Source organism: Mesocricetus auratus, unplaced genomic scaffold (genome assembly GCF_017639785.1).
Source record: "Mesocricetus auratus isolate SY011 unplaced genomic scaffold, BCM_Maur_2.0 Super-Scaffold_100691, whole genome shotgun sequence".
NCBI lineage: Eukaryota > Metazoa > Chordata > Mammalia > Rodentia > Cricetidae > Mesocricetus > Mesocricetus auratus.
This window is the reverse complement of record NW_024429267.1, coordinates 5,546,089-5,562,125: the sequence shown is the minus strand read 5'-3', so window position 1 is coordinate 5,562,125 and position 16,037 is coordinate 5,546,089. Positions and strand designations below refer to the sequence as shown.

The following is a 16,037-nucleotide window of genomic DNA, read 5'->3' as shown; positions in this document are numbered from 1 at the left end:
ACAAAATGCTGAGAAGGAGGGCCTCCAAAACAGGATTCTGAAAGACCACATCCAACAGGAGAGGCAAGGTCTGCCCAGGGCCTTGAGGAAGGATGGGGGTACTGGGCCACCATTGAGCAGGTTCTTTATAAAAGGCCTGGGAGCAAGTGGAACAAGCTGGGCACACTCAGCTGACCAGAGAGCTAGGCTAGAGGTCCAGAAGCAGGGCACTAATGCAGCAGCCAGCTACCTAGGGCAGCCTCTGGGATCAGATATAGGTTCCTTTCTTAATACCCAGCAGGCTGAGTCCATGCCCCATCCCACAGTAGCACCAGGAGGTAGCCAGCCCCAAGTAGGGAAGACTGGCTCATAGCAGAGTGCTTTCCCGGAGAAGGCTGGTGCTTTTCTAGACCTGCCAGGGAGCTAGCTCTGGAGTACAGTCTTGGGTACTAGACGTGTGCATGCACAGGCCCTGGAGAAAGAGGCTATGACTACTAGGCTGTGTGGATGCAAGGATGAAAACTAGCAATCGTGCTAGCAGACCATAAGCCCCGAAGGCAATCCCATCCATTACTCACAAGGAAGCCTGTGGATTCCACCTCCACACCAGGGCTTCTTGTTCCTTCACACTGCTCTTTGAGCCCCCATCGTCTCTCCTGGGAAACCCCAGCACCTCTACCCCCTACCCTTGTCCTCGCTGTCTGTCCTTACCCTGCCAAACCCTAAGTTGTTTACAGTTAAAGCTTTATTTATTTTATGTGTATGAGTGTTTCGCCTGCATGTATGTCTGTGAACAAAGCATGTTCCTGGTGCCTAAAGAGGTCAGAAGAGGGTGTCAGATCCCCTGGAACTGGAGTTATGGATGGTTGGGAGCTACTGTTCAGGTACTGAGAATCACACTCAAGGTCATCAAGAGCAAGTGCTCTTACCTGCTGAGCCATCTCTCCAGCCCTCATTTGCTTACTTTTCATGTAAGATCTGGCTATGCTAGAGACAGGATCGTGTGTGTGTGTGTGTGTGTGTGTGTGTGTGTGTGTGTGTGTGTGTGGTTTTTTGGGACAGGGTTTCTCTGTATTACTTTGGAGGCTGTCCTGGAACTTGCTCTGTAGACCAGGCTGGCCTGGAACTCACAGAGATCTGCCTGCCTCTGCCTTCCGAGTGCTGGGAAAGAAATCAACTCTTACCATGAGGATTGCCTCAAGTTCACAGTCAACCTGTTCTATATATCTGGTTCTACCTCAAAAACAAACAAACAAAAAAACCCATCCAGGCATGGTGGCATACTCCAGAGGTAGAGGCAGGGGATCTCTGAGTTCAAGACCAGCCTGGTCTACAGAGGAAGTTCCAGGACAGCCAGGGCTATGTAGAGAGACCCTGTCAAAAACAAAAAAACAAACAAACAAACAAAAAAAAAAAGAAAAGAAAAAGAAAGAAAGAAAAAAAAAGAATATTGGAAGAGAGACTCATCCAACACTTCCTGTTTTGAGTCCCCTAATCTCTAAACTGTTCCACCCCAGCAAACACAGATTACTCCTTTCTCTGCCCAGCATTGAAATAAATGTGTTCTATGGATGGACCCTTGAGTTGTTTCCAGTTCTTTGTTACAGTTAAAAAAAACAACCAACCCAAACCCCTCCTTCCCACACACACCTGTAAAGACACAGATTCTTAGAGAGTTGTTGTCGTAAAGAGTATGCACTTTATTTTATCTTTTTCCAGGGCTGGGGATTGAGCCTAGGACCTCTGCTAAAAAGACTACCACCAATCTAAGTTCCTGACACTGGTGTTTTCATTTGTACATTAAAAAACAAACAAACCAATCGGCTCCTCTCTGGCTGTTTTAGTGCTTGGTGCCATCATCTCCCGACTCCCTGCTTGTTTTCCTTATTTGCAGACTTATTTCTCTTTGATGAGCTCTAATTTAATGTGACTGAATCTTACCAGGCTGTGTACCACCATGACCAAAACCAAAAAAAGTTTGGAAAGAACACATTGGTGAATTAATCCTGGTCTCCATCTTAAAGAGTTCGAATCCAGCCAGGGATTTGGGTGGGGGTCCTGCTGCTGGGACGGGCGGGCAGTGAGGGCTGCAAAGCTGTCATATGTAGCTGATGCCAGACCAGGAGCCTCCTTGGGCAGAGGAGCTGTCTGTGTCTTAGGTTTGGAGCAATCTGGAAAGAGGCCTCCTAGGAGGAAAAGTTCCACCTCAGCTTTGCATTGGCTACACTGTCTGAAACACAGTCATTGAATTCTCACAGCTAGGTATTAATACGTCTTAGATAGCGTTTCTATTGCTGAGATGAAACAACATGACCAAAAAGTAACTTTTGAAGGAAAGGCTTACACTTCAGAATTATAGTCCATCACTGACGGAAGCCAGAGCAGGGGCTCAAACAGGGCAGGAACTGGAGGCAGGAGTTGATGCAGAGGTCACAGGGGGTGCTGCTTACTGAATTGCTCCTCATTCCTTGCTCAGCCTGCTGTGTTATAGAACCCAGGACCACCAGCCCTGGGATGGCAACACCTACAATGGGTTCAGCCCTCCCCCAGTTAATCACTAATTAAGAAAATGCACTACAGGGCTTGCCTACAGACTGTTCATTCAAGTGACTCTAGCTTGTGTCAAGTTGACATAAAACTAGTCAGTACAGGTATTATTATTATTATCATTAGACAGGGCTTCTCTGTGTAGCTTTGTAGACCAGGCTGGCCTTGAACTCGCAGAGATGCCCCTGCCTCTGAGTCCTGAGTGCTGGGACTAAAAGCATGTGCCACCACCATATGGCTAAGCATTATTATTTTAAGATTTATTTTTTTTTTTAGTTTTAAAAATAAAAAAAAATCTGAGTGTTTGTCTGCATGTATGTATGTATGTATACCATACGAATGCCTGGTTTCCACAGGGGCCACAGGAGGGTGTTGAATTTCTTGGGAGTGGAGTTACAGACAGTTGTGAGATCTCATGGCTACTGGAAAGTAAACCTGGGTCTCTGTAAGAGCAGTAAGTGCTTCCTAATCACTGCACCATCTCTCTAAGCCCTAATTTATGCTTCAATTTTTACTTTATGTATATGTGTTTGTCTTCTCATCCATGTTCTAGGCAAGCATCTCTTTTCCTTTTGCTTGTCAGTATCAGAAAGGAAGGAAGGAAGGAAAGGAAGAAAGACTAAACAAAAACCAACCCAGGACTGGGGAGGAAGGTTGGGTATTAGATGAAATCCTGGGTTCAGTTTCCAGCACTCACAAAACCCAGAGCTGTAATCTCAGGCCTCGTTACAATCAAAGGTAGAGGCAAGAGGACCAGAATTTTGATGCCATACTTGTCTACATATTGAGATAGAGGATAGCCTGGGCTACATGGGGCCCCATTAAAAACAAGAAACAGGGCCAGCAGATAAGGGTATTGTTGCTGCCAAGCCTGGAGACCTGTGTTCAATCCCCAAGGCACATACAGTGGAAAGAAAAAAAAAAAAAAACGAATTCCTGTAAGTTATCCTCTGACTCCCACTGGAGTCTCCTCCTTCACCAATAGATCCCAAAGCTTCTCCCTCCTCGTGTCCCTGTGGCCTGAGTCACAGTCTTATTAGTGTTGAGGACATGCTTGTACTCACGCTTACGCCTATCACAGCACCGCTATGCTGCCTCTGGCTCCCCCTGGTGTCCAGGACCTGAGCTTCAGCAGGCCCAGCCGGTTCCACCCGGCTGCGTTGAGTTCCATTCGCTCTGGTCAAGATCCTGCACAAGAGTTCACACTTTTATGTGGTGTTGGAGATGGAAGCCAAGACTTTGTGCACCATAGACAAGAGTTCTACAACCAAGCTACGTCTTCAGCTGCTTCTATATTTATGAAAGGTAGAATACAGGATTTATTCTGTGTTCTATAATACTGTAATGGGAGGCCACAGAAACGGTTACTATGTCAGTTGGGGGAATTGGAATTACCTTTAGGTTATGAAGTTGGGTACTCTTTGTCCGGCCTGGCTTCACACTGTTGTGGATACAGTCTAGAAAGGATGTGGAGAGGGAAGCATGAAAGAAGATGGATAATGGGGCATTTGTTTGTTTGTTTGTTTGTTTATTAGAGGCAGGGTCTTACTATGTAGCTGGACCCGGAACTTGCTATGGTGCCTAGCTTAGCCTCTGTTATCCTGAGTGCTAGGATTACACATGTGTACACACATATATCAAGTGGAAGGCATGAATCATAGTGTTCTGTAGCACAGTAGGACAACTGTGTTTGCCATTAATAAACTGAAAATGTCAAAATAGCTCATAGATGGGAATTTGAACATTTTTAGCACAAAGAAACAGTTTAGCACAAAGTGTCTGAGGTGATGTATTTGTCAGACCTTGATTCAGACCATGACATGCTGTATAAGTCTAGTGAAGTGTTACAATGTGCCTTGTAAATTCATACAGCCACCATGTGCTGGTTAAAATGTGTTTTAGGTGGTTGTGGTGGCCCACACTTTTAATCCCTGCACTGGGGGTGAGCAGAGGCAATGGAGTTGTACATCTGTGAGTTCTAGGCCAGTTTGGTTTACACAGTCAGTTCCAGGTCAGCCAGGGCTGCACAGTAAAATGGTGTCTCAAATATATATACTTAATATAATTTTAATACAATTGTAAAGGTGGAGGGCTGAAGAGATGGCTTAGCAGTTAAGAGCATGCACTGCTCTTGTAGACTATATGAGTTCAGATACTAGTTCCCTCATTTGGTCTCCAAAGTCACCCACATACATCACACACAGGCACCTACACATGCACATAAATTCTTTTTTTTTTTTTTCAAGACAGGGTTTCTCTGTGTAGACCTGGCTGTCCTGGAACTCACAGAGATTCACATGCCTCTGCCTCCTGAGTGTAGGGATAAAGGTATGTGCCACCACATCAAATTTATTATTATTATTATTATTATTATTGTTATTATTGAAATAAGATTTCTCTGCTTTGGAGCCTGTCCTGGAACTCTCGATGTAGACCAGGCTGGCCTTGAACTCACTGAGATCCACCTGTCTCTGCCTCCCAAGTACTGAGATTAAAGTCATGTACCACCACTACCTAGCAAAAAAATTTTTTTAATGAAACAAAAAGAAAAAAATTGAGAAAACATAGTGGTAGAGTGCTTTTCTAGCCTACCTGGGGACTCTAGGTTTAGTTCCCAGAACCACATACACGTACCCATGCATTCATACACATAAGAAAATAAAGAACCAAGGATGGTAATCCATACCTGTAAATCCAGCACCAGGGAAGTTAAGGCAGGAGGGTTGCTGTGAATCTGAGGCCAACCTCGACTACATAGTGAATTCCAGAGAAGCCTGGACTATACCATGAGACTTGTTCTAAAAATGAGAACTGAGGGACTGGAAAGATGACTCTGTGGTTAAGAGCTAGTACTGCTCTTGCAGATGACTTGAGGTCAGTTCCCGGAACCCATGTCAGACACTCTGACTGACTGTCAGTCCAGCCCAAGGGATCTGACACTCTTTCTGGCCTTTGTAGGTACCTGTACACACACACACACACACACACACACACACACACACACACACACACACACACACTAAACAAAAATAATTAAAAAAATATATGTATATAAAATAAGTCAGTGGTGGTGATGTCATACGCCTTTAATCCCAGCATTCAGGAGGCAGAGGCAGGCGGATCTCTGTGAGTTCAAGACCAGCCTGGTCTATAAGAGCTAGTTCCAGGACAGCCTCCAAAGCCACAGAGAAACCCTGCCTCAAAACCTCCTCCTCCCAAATAAAATAAAATAAACAAATTAGGAAAGAACAAAATCTAATTAAGGAAAAAAAGATTAATGAAGTTCATGCTATTCAGATAAACTGAAACACACACAAAATACACACAAGTAAACATGCACACATAAGAGAGATGGGAAAATGAACATGGAGTGGATATTTCTTGACTTGAGGAATGAGGACTGCTGGGAAATGGTGGAAGACTAGGAGGCAGAGGCAGGCAGATCTCTGAGGCCAGCCTGCTCTACAGAGTGATTTCCAGGACAAGCAGGGCTACACAGAGAAACCCTGTCTGGAAAAAAACAAAAACAAAACAAAGAATGAGGAATGATAGTTTTTGGTGATGCAATTATTATTTTATATGTGTGGATGTGTTACCTGCATGTATGTCTGTATACCACATGTGTGCCTGATGTTGGAGGAGGTCAGAAGAGGGCACCGGATCCCCTGGAACTGGAGTTGCCATGTGGGTACTGGGAATCACACCCAGGCTCTCTGGAAGACCAGCAAGTGCTCTTAATCATCGAATCAGCTATCCAGTTCCCCATGGTTAGGTTTTTTGTTTGTTTGGTTGTTTTGTTTTGTTTTGTTTTTTTGAGTCAGGGTTTCTCTGTGTAGCTCTGGCTATCCTGGAACTCACTCTGTAGACCAGGCTGGCCTTGTACTCATAGAGATCTGCCTGCCTCTGCCTCCTGAGTGCTGGGATTAAAAAGGGTTGTTTTTTAAAACACATTTTGTTTATAGAGATAGATAATGACTTTTAGATAAAATAATTTTCTGGACATGATGGTATACATCTGCCACCTGTAATTCCAGAATTTGGGAGACTGAAGCAGGAGAAAAGAAAGTTTGGGGCCAGCCTGGATGACAGTGAATTCCAGACCAACCCAAGATGTAGTGAGACCTTTTCTCAAAAACAAGTGTAAAACAAAACAAAATCAAAATGACTGTTCTGGGAGCTGGAGAGAGGGCTGGGTGGCTAAGGATGGGTGCTGCTCTGGGAGCTGGAGAGAGGGCTGGGTGGCTAAGGATGGGTGCTGCTCTTGCAGAGGGCTTGAGTTCAGTTCCCAGCACCCCTGTCAGTTGTCAAATAGCTGCCTGTAACTCAGCTGGGGGGGGGTCTGGTACCTCTGGTCCTACATGCACATAACCACACACACACATCCATCTGCACACAATGAAAGGTAATATAATTTTTTAAAAACTGCTTTAGGATAACTTGGGAGGAGGAAAAGGAAGCTGTCCTTGAGCTGTTACTTGCTGAAGCTGGGTGATGGTTGTGTGTTCATGTTTTCTTCTCTTTATTTATTTTTTTGCACATTTGTCAATTTCTACAATAAAAAATATGTTGGGGGGTGGTGGCGCACGCCTTTGATCCCAGCACTCGGGAGGCAGAGGCAGGCGGATCTCTGTGAGTTTGAGGCCAGCCTGGTCTACAGGGGAAGTTCCAGGACAGGGTCCAAAGCAATACAGAGAAACCCTGTCTCAAAAAACCAAAAACCAAACCAAACCAAACCAAACCAAAACAAAACAAAAAACCCAATCCCCTCCCCCAACAACAAGTCAAAACAAAAGACCAAGACAAAATTCAGATCTGGAGCTGGGGTGATGGCTGAGAAGGTAAGAGCATTTACTGCTCTTGGAGAGGACCCAGGACCGTCTTTCCCATCACCCACACAGCAGCTCACAACTGTCTACTTCACTTGGGGATAGGGGACAGGCAGGAATCCATACCCTCCCTCTGGCTTCCACAGGAACTGCATACATATGCACATATATGCCTAAATGCAGAGAGAATACTCATTTACATAAAATAATTTTTAAATTAAAAATAACGTCAAATCTGCAATATGGAAAAACGTTAATATGTGGCACTATTCTTTTATCTTTTCTGTAGATTTGATATTTTCTAACTAGCAGGACAGGGCAAAAATCATCCCTCTACATAGAGAGACTTTGTCTCCACACCCCAAACCATTCCTTTGTCTTTAATTTATCTGTTCTAGAGGGAGGTCCCCAGGGCCATTCCGAGCAGTCCTTCTGAGCTGGGATAAATCTTCTGGTCATATGCCACCAGTCAGAGCACCTCCTCCAGCAAGGGCAGGTGGAACTAAAATCCGGAGACATCTGGACAGTGTCCGAACGTCACATGAACAAGTGACGTTGCAAACATCTGCATCCAGTCTCCCACCATGGGCCAGTCTAACTTCGCCTAGATTTGAATTTCAGTTTCCCTCATCATCCTCCTCCCTTTTCTCTTTCTGCTCATCGAACACAGAACAAAACAGCACAAGGAGAGGCAAGGAAGAGGGGTAACGAAAGAACTCAACGAGTAAAACACTGCCGTGCTCAAACGCTTTGGCTAGTGTGAGTTTCTGAGCTTCTGGGGAAGACAATGGGCAGCTCCAGGGCATCCCAGGATGTTGTAGGGCGGTCAGAGAGGCCACACACACTTGATTCTGGAGGGAGGCTGAGGGGGGAGGTCACATGTGCCCATGTGTTGGAGACCAACCTGGGCAACATAGCTAGATTTGGTCTCAAAAACAAACAAAAAATATGTCAACCAAACAACAATAATAAACAAAGGAGGAAAAACATATTTTTCTTTTGAGAGTATGAAATTACAAGGAAATGGACTCAAAGTGGGGAGCAGTGAGGCTAGTCACAGAATTATAAAATTGTGACCATGTCCTAGCAATTAAAGGCTACTGTGAGATGGAGATGTGAATAAGGTAGGTGACACAATTAATGCTGGGAATATGACACTTCAGCTGGGCTCCATAAAGAATGACAAGGAACTGGCCTGCTGAGGGAGAATGGATTGGAAGATTTGTTCCATGCAGAAGGGAATAGCGGCTTCTTAGACCCTTAGGCAGCACAGAGGGTGGTTCATTTTGCTGGAGGAATTTTTACAAAGTTAACTTTATTGATTTTGTTTAGTTTTGATTTATTTTTTTTCCTTCTGGTTAAGAAATATTTTCCCCTTTACTGCCAGACTGGATTCCAGAATGCCAGCCTCAGGCTGCTGCCACCGCAGAGCACATTGACTGAGACAGCTGTACCTTCTGCCTTCACATCTGGCATCGCCCAGGGCTGGCTCTCTCTCTCTCTCTCTCTCTCTCTCTCTCTCTCTCTCTCTCTCTCTCTCTCTCTCTCTCTCTCTCTCTCTCGTTTGTTTGCTTTTGGTTTTTGGCCAATCCAAGTTGGCGTAATGGATACCCCATTGTCGTTGTAACCTGATTTTTTTTTTTTTTCTGGTAGTGAATACAATACATCTGACCACTCATCTTATGTCTGCAGGCTTGGTATGGTAGTGGGGTCTGAAGGTCCCAGGAGAATTGCAAGCAGGGGACCTAGAGCAGCTTAAAGGCACAGCAGGAATGGGAGCTGTAGGTGGGATATGGGTGTGCGGATCAGACTCACAGCTGTACTGACAGAGAGCAGGATCTACAGAGAGATGCGGAACCTCTGCCTCCTACTCCCCTGCTCTGCGCGCTCCTGGCTCCGCGCACTCTTTGCCTCAGCGGCTACGCGCCTTGCACGAGCAGAGCAGCCGGATGGAGGAGGAGCTGGCTTGGGAGACCCATGGTCGTGAGTCCCGGTGTCGAGGGCGGGTGGACATGGTGGGGGCCCGAGGGCCGTGGGGGAGACCCCGTGTTCACAAAGGGCGGCCCAGGGAGAGGCTGGCCCTTCTCTTGGCCGCCTTGGTCTTGGGGTTTTTCTGTGGCTCTGGAAAGAATGTTGCACAGGCGTAGGGCACAGCGGCCACACATCTGGGACTCAGGGTGTCCCGGGAGCAGCAAGCCAGGGGTGACAGCCATCCTTGTAAATAACTCACTTTGTGTGCCAAGCTTAGGGGCAGGTCAGGCCGGTCGTCTTTTACCTTTGGGACCATGTGGGCAAGGCCTACTGCCATTTCCACTTATCAGATGAGAAAGCTGAGGGACGGGATGAGGTCACATGACTGTATAACGAACGGTAGAAATATAGAGATGCTGAATCAGGGATAGGAGCGCAGTTCAGCAGGTAGAATGCTTGTTTAATATATGCACAAGGCCTTGGGTTCCACCTCACAGGCCATGTAAAGTCAGACACGGTGGCACACATCTGTAATCCTTGGGGGGAAGTAGAGGCAGGAGGATCAGGAATTCAACATCATCTTCCATCCTTGGCTACATAGGGAGTCCAAGGCCAGCCTGAGCTACATGAGACCCTGTCAACCACCACCGCCAAACAAAAACAACCCCCCAAAACCTAAAGACCCCAGTTTGCCCAGAAAATTGGGGATGTAGACACCATATCAGAGGAGGAAGCAGAACCTAGAAAAGAGGTGCTGTGGTTAGCTCCAGCCCTGAGTGGAATAAGGAGCTTCAGAACCTCTTTCAGAATGTACTCAGGCCCCCTGATGTGTGGAAGGCCTGTGGCCACCAGCTCTCCTGGGAGCGCTTTGGAAAGAGGACTGTGCCATTGCCACCTCCAAGGATTCTTAGCCCTGCTGCCCAGGCTGAGCCCTGACCACTGAACCCAGGAGTGCATACTCAAATCCCCGTATCTTGCCGACTGGGTTCAAAACTCTGAAGCCAGCTGTCACTGTCTGCCCAGATGAATGAGAAACGGGTGCTGGGCTCCGCCAAGCATAAGTGTTGTTTTTAAGACTTTTGCCTTTTAATTAATTGACTGATTTTTTGTTGTTGTTGTTGTTTTTACGAGACAGGGTTTCTCTGTATTGTTTTGGAAGCTGTTAGTCCAGCCCGGCCTCGAACTCACAGAGATTCGCCTGCCTCAGCCTCCTGAGTGCTGGGATTAAAGGCGTGTGCCTTGCTTTGCTATCTTTATTAGTTAGTGTGTATGTGTGCACGCATACGTGTGCACACGTGCACACAGGCACTCTGGTGTGCTTGTGGTGGTCAGAGGACAACTTTCTAGTCAGTTCTTCCCTTTCACTATGTGGGTCTTCGGGACTGAGCTCTGGCTGTCAGGCTTGGTGACAAATGTTCTCACCATCCCAGCCATCTCACCAGCTCTTCCCCCTTTTTAGGCTTTGCTTTCTTTTGTGTGTACGTGTATGAGTGTGTGCGTGGGTGGGTGCCCGGAAAAGCACATGGATCCCCTGAAGCTAGAGTGACAGGCAGTTGTGAGCTCCCGACATGGGTGTTGGGCACTGAACTCCGATCTTCTGAAGGAGTAGTAAGTGCTCTTTACCTGCTGACCCGTCTTTGAAGTACATTTTCTTTTATTTATTTTGTGTATGTGTAGGTATGCTTGTACCAGGGTGGGTGATACAAGGGCAACTTGCAGGAGAGAATGTCCTCCTTCTACCATTAGGTCCTGGGATCAGGCTTAGCAGCAAGTATCTCTTCCCTCTGACCCATCCTGCCAGTCCCTTTTTATAATTAGGTTCTAGGCATCTGAACGCTTGTGGTCACTCTTCCCAGGTAAGCACTTTAGCCAAGCTTCCTCCCTATACCCAGAGGAGCTTTGAGGAAGGAGAGAGAATACAGAGAAGGGAGCCTTCTGTGGAGGTGGAAGGGTTAGGATTTAGGGGCAAGGAGAGAAGAGGTGGAAAATGAGGACCAGGAATGTCTAAAGCTTGGAGGCCCTGCCTCTCTCTGGCCTTCCCCTGGGTGGTGCACTAAATCCTCAGTCTTCTACACTGTGTAGTCTTAGCAAAGGTGGCCACCGTCTCCAGTGGGAATGAATTCCATCCTTCCCCAAGTGCGTCCCTAACAGTGTGGGGTTCCTTCCTCTCACCCCAAATCCCACTTTCTCCCCAGTGCTTCCCCTGGAGAGACAGCTCCATGAGGCCTCTCGCTGGAACCAGGTGGGGAGGATGAAGGAGCTGTTTGAGAAGAGGGTTAACATCAGGGCTAGAAACCATGTAAGTATGAGTACCCCGCGGTGCTGCCAACCAGTGGGACAAGTCACTGTGCCACAAGAGGTGTGCTTGTGTGCATGGACTTGGGTGGTGGTGGGGACGGGGTGGGGTGGGGTGGTGGAGACATATGCATGCTCTGTCTTTGTTGCTAGCCTAAGGGTCAGGATCCCAAGCCAGGCTTTGGCAAGTCCAGACTTCAGACTTTGAACCCGTGTGGCCCATCTAAGAGACAAAGGTGAGGAGGTGCATGTGGGCAGGATTCTGGGGACCACGAGGAACCAGACAGGCAGAAAAGTAGGGTCCATGGCCCTGCTGGGGAAGAGGGTAGAGGAAGAGGCATATCTTCTAAGTGGACATTGAAGACGGGCCCAGCTACCATGCAGGGTGGCCCCTTTCTGACTCAGAACTTCTGTCTCTGAGGAACAGACACTGGATGCAGGACCCCTGGCCACAGCAGAGGGTACACTGTCCGGGGTGAGGGGTAGCAGTATGACTTCAGTCTTCAGGGCCAGCTCGGGAGGTGTGGGAATAGTAACAAGAACTATGACTGTGTTTGCCGTGCTGGTTTTCAGAGCACTCAGCTGCCAGCTTCCTCGTGGCTGTCATTCAGTCCTGGAGAGCTGGGGAGAATAGGAAGTGTTGGCCCTGTGTATAGTTCAAGGCAGGTGCAGTGGGACACAGGCAGGTCGCTTAGGTCACACAGCAAGTGGTTGGTGACTGAAACTTTGGTTTCAGCTCCTGAACAAGTAAGTATCTGCAGGGAAGCATGGCCTAGTAGGGTGGTAGTGTTTTGTCTGTTTGTCCATCCATCCATCCGTCTGTCTGTCCGTCCATCCATCTATCCACTAATTATATTTACACACACACTCATTGATGTCTTCATTCATTCATTAAGTGTATTCTCTCATGAACACTGGCTTATTCACTCATTCACTAAGAATTTATGAAGAGCATACCATATGCTAGGTACTGAGAACAGAGCAGAAACCATGACAGCCGTGGTCCCAGCCTACATGGAGTCTGGTGGGGGAGCAAAGATATGCTAACTGTCTCATTCCCACGGTGATAAACTGTCTCATAAGCAAAGGGAAGGGTCCAAAAGGTTTTGTCCCACCTGGAGGGTGGAGGTCCGTGGCGTGAGGTGAAGGAATGTTTCAGGCAGAAGCCCTGAGGAAAAAGAACTGGCATCCACGATTACACTGAAAAGCTGTTTTCCTTTGCTGCCTCTCATGAGCTGAGACAGTAGACAAGTGGACTATACAGAGGAGACTGGTGGCCCGGCCTGCTCAGATGGACGGAGGGCCAGAAACCAGGATGAACTCCCAGGGTGGTGGAGAGTGGGCCAGACAGGCTGGCCCTTTCTGCTCATTGTGAGGGAAGAACCAGACACTCTGTTCCCCTTGGGAACATTGAGAGCTGTCTTAGGTCACATGTGGCCTCCCAGTAGGAAGGAAGGTTTGGAGCTGGAAACCATCTGTCCCCTCTGAGAAGCAGTGGAGGGCAGTGCCAGGCGACACAGGGGCTTGTAGGCTCAGGCTCAGGCGTTTGCCCCGAGAGCAGTGGGGAGCTGTGAAGTTTTAGGCAGGGACAGATGGGTCCAGTCAGTGGACCTTATAATATTTTTTTTGGCTGTACCATATCAGGGAAAAGGGACCCCAATAAGGGCTGGATCCCCAGCCAGCTGGTCACCAGAGCCACAAACAGCCCTTCCTCCCTGCAGGCCAGCTGTCTTGGTAGGGACAGTGCTGGGGTCAGGCCAGGCAGCCCAGTGGAGTGACAAGTTTCCTCTCCTCCTGGCAGGTGGGCAGAGTGGCCCTGCACTGGGCTGCAGGTGCTGGACACGAGCAGGCTGTGCGGCTGCTCTTGGAGCATGGAGCTGCTGTGGACGACGTGGACTCGGTAGGGAGGTGTGTGTGTGTGTCCACGTGCGTACACACACGCCTGCACATGAGCAGCATGTGTCTGCCTGTCTTCCTGTCTCAGGGGTAAGGGCATCCTCATTCTGTCTGACCTGTGAACAAGTTGTCCTTGGTGAGCTTGCAGATGCTTAGGTACAGGCTGGGCCCAAGTCAGTCCTAGGGATTGTTAATACTGGACCCATTCCATTTTCCCTGGCAGGAGAAGAAAGTGTTCTCTATTATCAATGGCCTTTCAGTCCTGGGAACATTTTAGTCCTTCAACATATCATGTGATAAGGGAGACTGGCAAGCCATGGAACTGATAATCATGTGGATCAATGATGGCCTGCTTAGTAAAAGCACCAAGAAGAGGGTCTCCTGTGATAGGCCATGCGGCTCTGCCCCGGTCAGCACCTGAACAGGAACTTGCTAAAAACTATGTCCTGGAGCAGATCGGGCAAATCCGTAGATGGCACTCTGCTTGAAAGGGAGGGAGCCCCAAAGACAGGATCTACAGAATTGCCCCCACAGGTTTAGGAGAAGGGGTGAATCTGACAGTGCCATTTGATACAGACATTCTTAAAAATGGATACTTAGAGCCAGGTGGTGGTGGCCCATGCCTCCCATGCCTTTAATCCCAACACTTAGGAGGCAGAGGCAGGCAGATCTCTATGAGTCCAAGGCCAGCCTGCTCTACAGAGCAAGTTGTAGGGTGTCCAGAGCTGCGCAGAGAAACCCAGTCTTGAAAAACCAAAATAAATAAATAAATAAAATAAAGATACTTAGGACTAGAGGTGTGGCTCAGCTGTGGAGTGACTGTCTAGCTTGCATGAGGTCCTGGGTTTTATCCTCAGCATGGGGGCAGAGGAGGAAGGAAGGGAGGGAGGGAGGGAGAGAGAGGGAGGGAGGAAAAAGTATATATAGAGAGAAGGTCTAAAGTAAATCAATCTTTTTACGAAGCCAGCAAACCTTCTGGTGTTTAAGTGCCTACAGCCTGGGGCTCTCTGGACCGAGTGGGCTGTAGGTGAATGGTTCGGCCACGTGGACACAGCCACTCCTTTGCAGCCCCCCTTTCTCCCCGCCTCCCCACGCCCTCTCCCCTAGTTTGGGATGAATGCACTTCTCCTGTCTGCCTGGTTCGGCCACTTGCAGATCGTGCAGCTTCTCGTCAACGCTGGGGCCAAGGTCCACTGTGAGAGCAAGGTAAGGCCGCAGCTTGCAGCCCCAGCCCCTCTGCTTGCCCACCCTCCACTTGGTTTCCCACCTGCTTCTGTCTGTGGCTGCGCCTGGCCCTCTGGAACCGTGCAGCCCCGCTGAGCTGAAGCCTGTCTTAGGGTGGAGAAAGGGAGATTGTGTTTTCATCGGGAGATTGTCCCCCCTCCCTGCTCCGGGGTGGAAATTCTCCAGCTGTCTGGCCAGCTGATTTCCATACTTACAGGCAGGGCTCTACCTAGCACCCCACAGGGCAGTGAGAGGGTGCACTGAGCAGGAGGTCTTCCTTAGGCCTCCTGCCAGGCTCTGCCCTCCTTACCCTCAGGGTGGCAGGTGGAAGAAAACCCCCAGTACAAACTCTTACACTTTGGGTGGATCGCTTTATCACCCAAGTCAGTTTTCTGTTTGGAAACAACGGGTGAGCTTACCTACCTCAAGGTGGTGGGTGTAACGTCCCAGGTTGGATGGGTGCTGGCCCCTTAGGAACCTGGCCTCCCTCAGTAGTTGGTGTGTGAGTGACTTGAGGGGGCAGGGCCCACAAATCTGGTGCCTGGAATCCCTCCACTGGCCTTGAACTCCTCATGTAGCAGAGGATGGCCTTGACCCTCTGCCTCCACCATCCAGGTTCGGGGATGCCATCATGCCTTGTTTATTCTGTGCTGGGATAAAACCCAGGACTTTGTGCATGCCAGGCTAGCACTACCCACTGAGCTCCATCCCCAGTCAAAATCAGTTTCCTGTTATAGTACCAAACACCCCTCAAAGATGTCTGCATCCGAATCTCAGACCTGTTAACTCCCAGAATCTAACACGACAAAAGCAATTTTGCAAATAAGATTATTGATGTTGAAATGGGAAGGTGTCATCGTCGTCGTGGTGGTGGTGTCCCGGTGTCCCCGTGTCCCTATGTCCCTGTGTCCCCGTCCGGTCCCAACAGTCCCATCCCTCTCCCCTTCCGCTAATGGGTTATCCACATGGGCCCCTTGTGATCACAGGAGTTCACACAGGAAAGAGAACCCACACCGCAGTTCATAACTGTCTGGAACTCCAGTAACCCTAACCTAGCCTTCTCCCTAAGTCTCTTGAAGATATGTGCCCTTGCCCACCCATTTTAGTCATTCTTTAATTTTAAATTTTTATTTATTAGTTGATTGATATTTTGATTTTGTGGTGTGTGTATGCGTGTGATGTGTGTGGTGTGTGTGTGTGGTGTGTGGTGTGTGTGTGGTGTGTGTATGTGGTGTGTGGTGTGTGTATGTGGTGTGTGTGTATGTGTGTGGTATGTGTGTGGTGTGTGTGTGGTATGTG

The 16,037-nt window shown here is 48.3% G+C and overlaps 1 protein-coding gene and 1 long non-coding RNA gene across 2 annotated transcripts in view; one reads left to right on the top strand and one right to left on the bottom strand.

The window, feature by feature from the left end:
* Positions 1 to 1,658: 1,658 nt before the first annotated feature.
* LOC110341930 lies at positions 1,659 to 5,333 on the bottom strand. Its single transcript, XR_002383927.2, has 4 exons — positions 5,213 to 5,333; positions 3,922 to 3,983; positions 3,591 to 3,714; positions 1,659 to 2,165 (listed from the first exon to the last, which is right to left on the bottom strand). It is a non-coding gene; the product is annotated as an uncharacterized LOC110341930 (long non-coding RNA).
* Positions 5,334 to 9,154: 3,821 nt separating this feature from the next.
* Ankdd1a (ankyrin repeat and death domain containing 1A) overlaps positions 9,155 to 16,037 on the top strand; it is a 28,060-nt gene continuing 21,177 nt past the window's right edge. The window contains 4 exon segments of the mRNA XM_040739965.1: positions 9,155 to 9,335; positions 11,519 to 11,622; positions 13,420 to 13,518; positions 14,622 to 14,720. Coding sequence (XP_040595899.1) covers positions 9,302 to 9,335; positions 11,519 to 11,622; positions 13,420 to 13,518; positions 14,622 to 14,720 — 336 coding nt within the window. The 5' untranslated portion in view covers positions 9,155 to 9,301.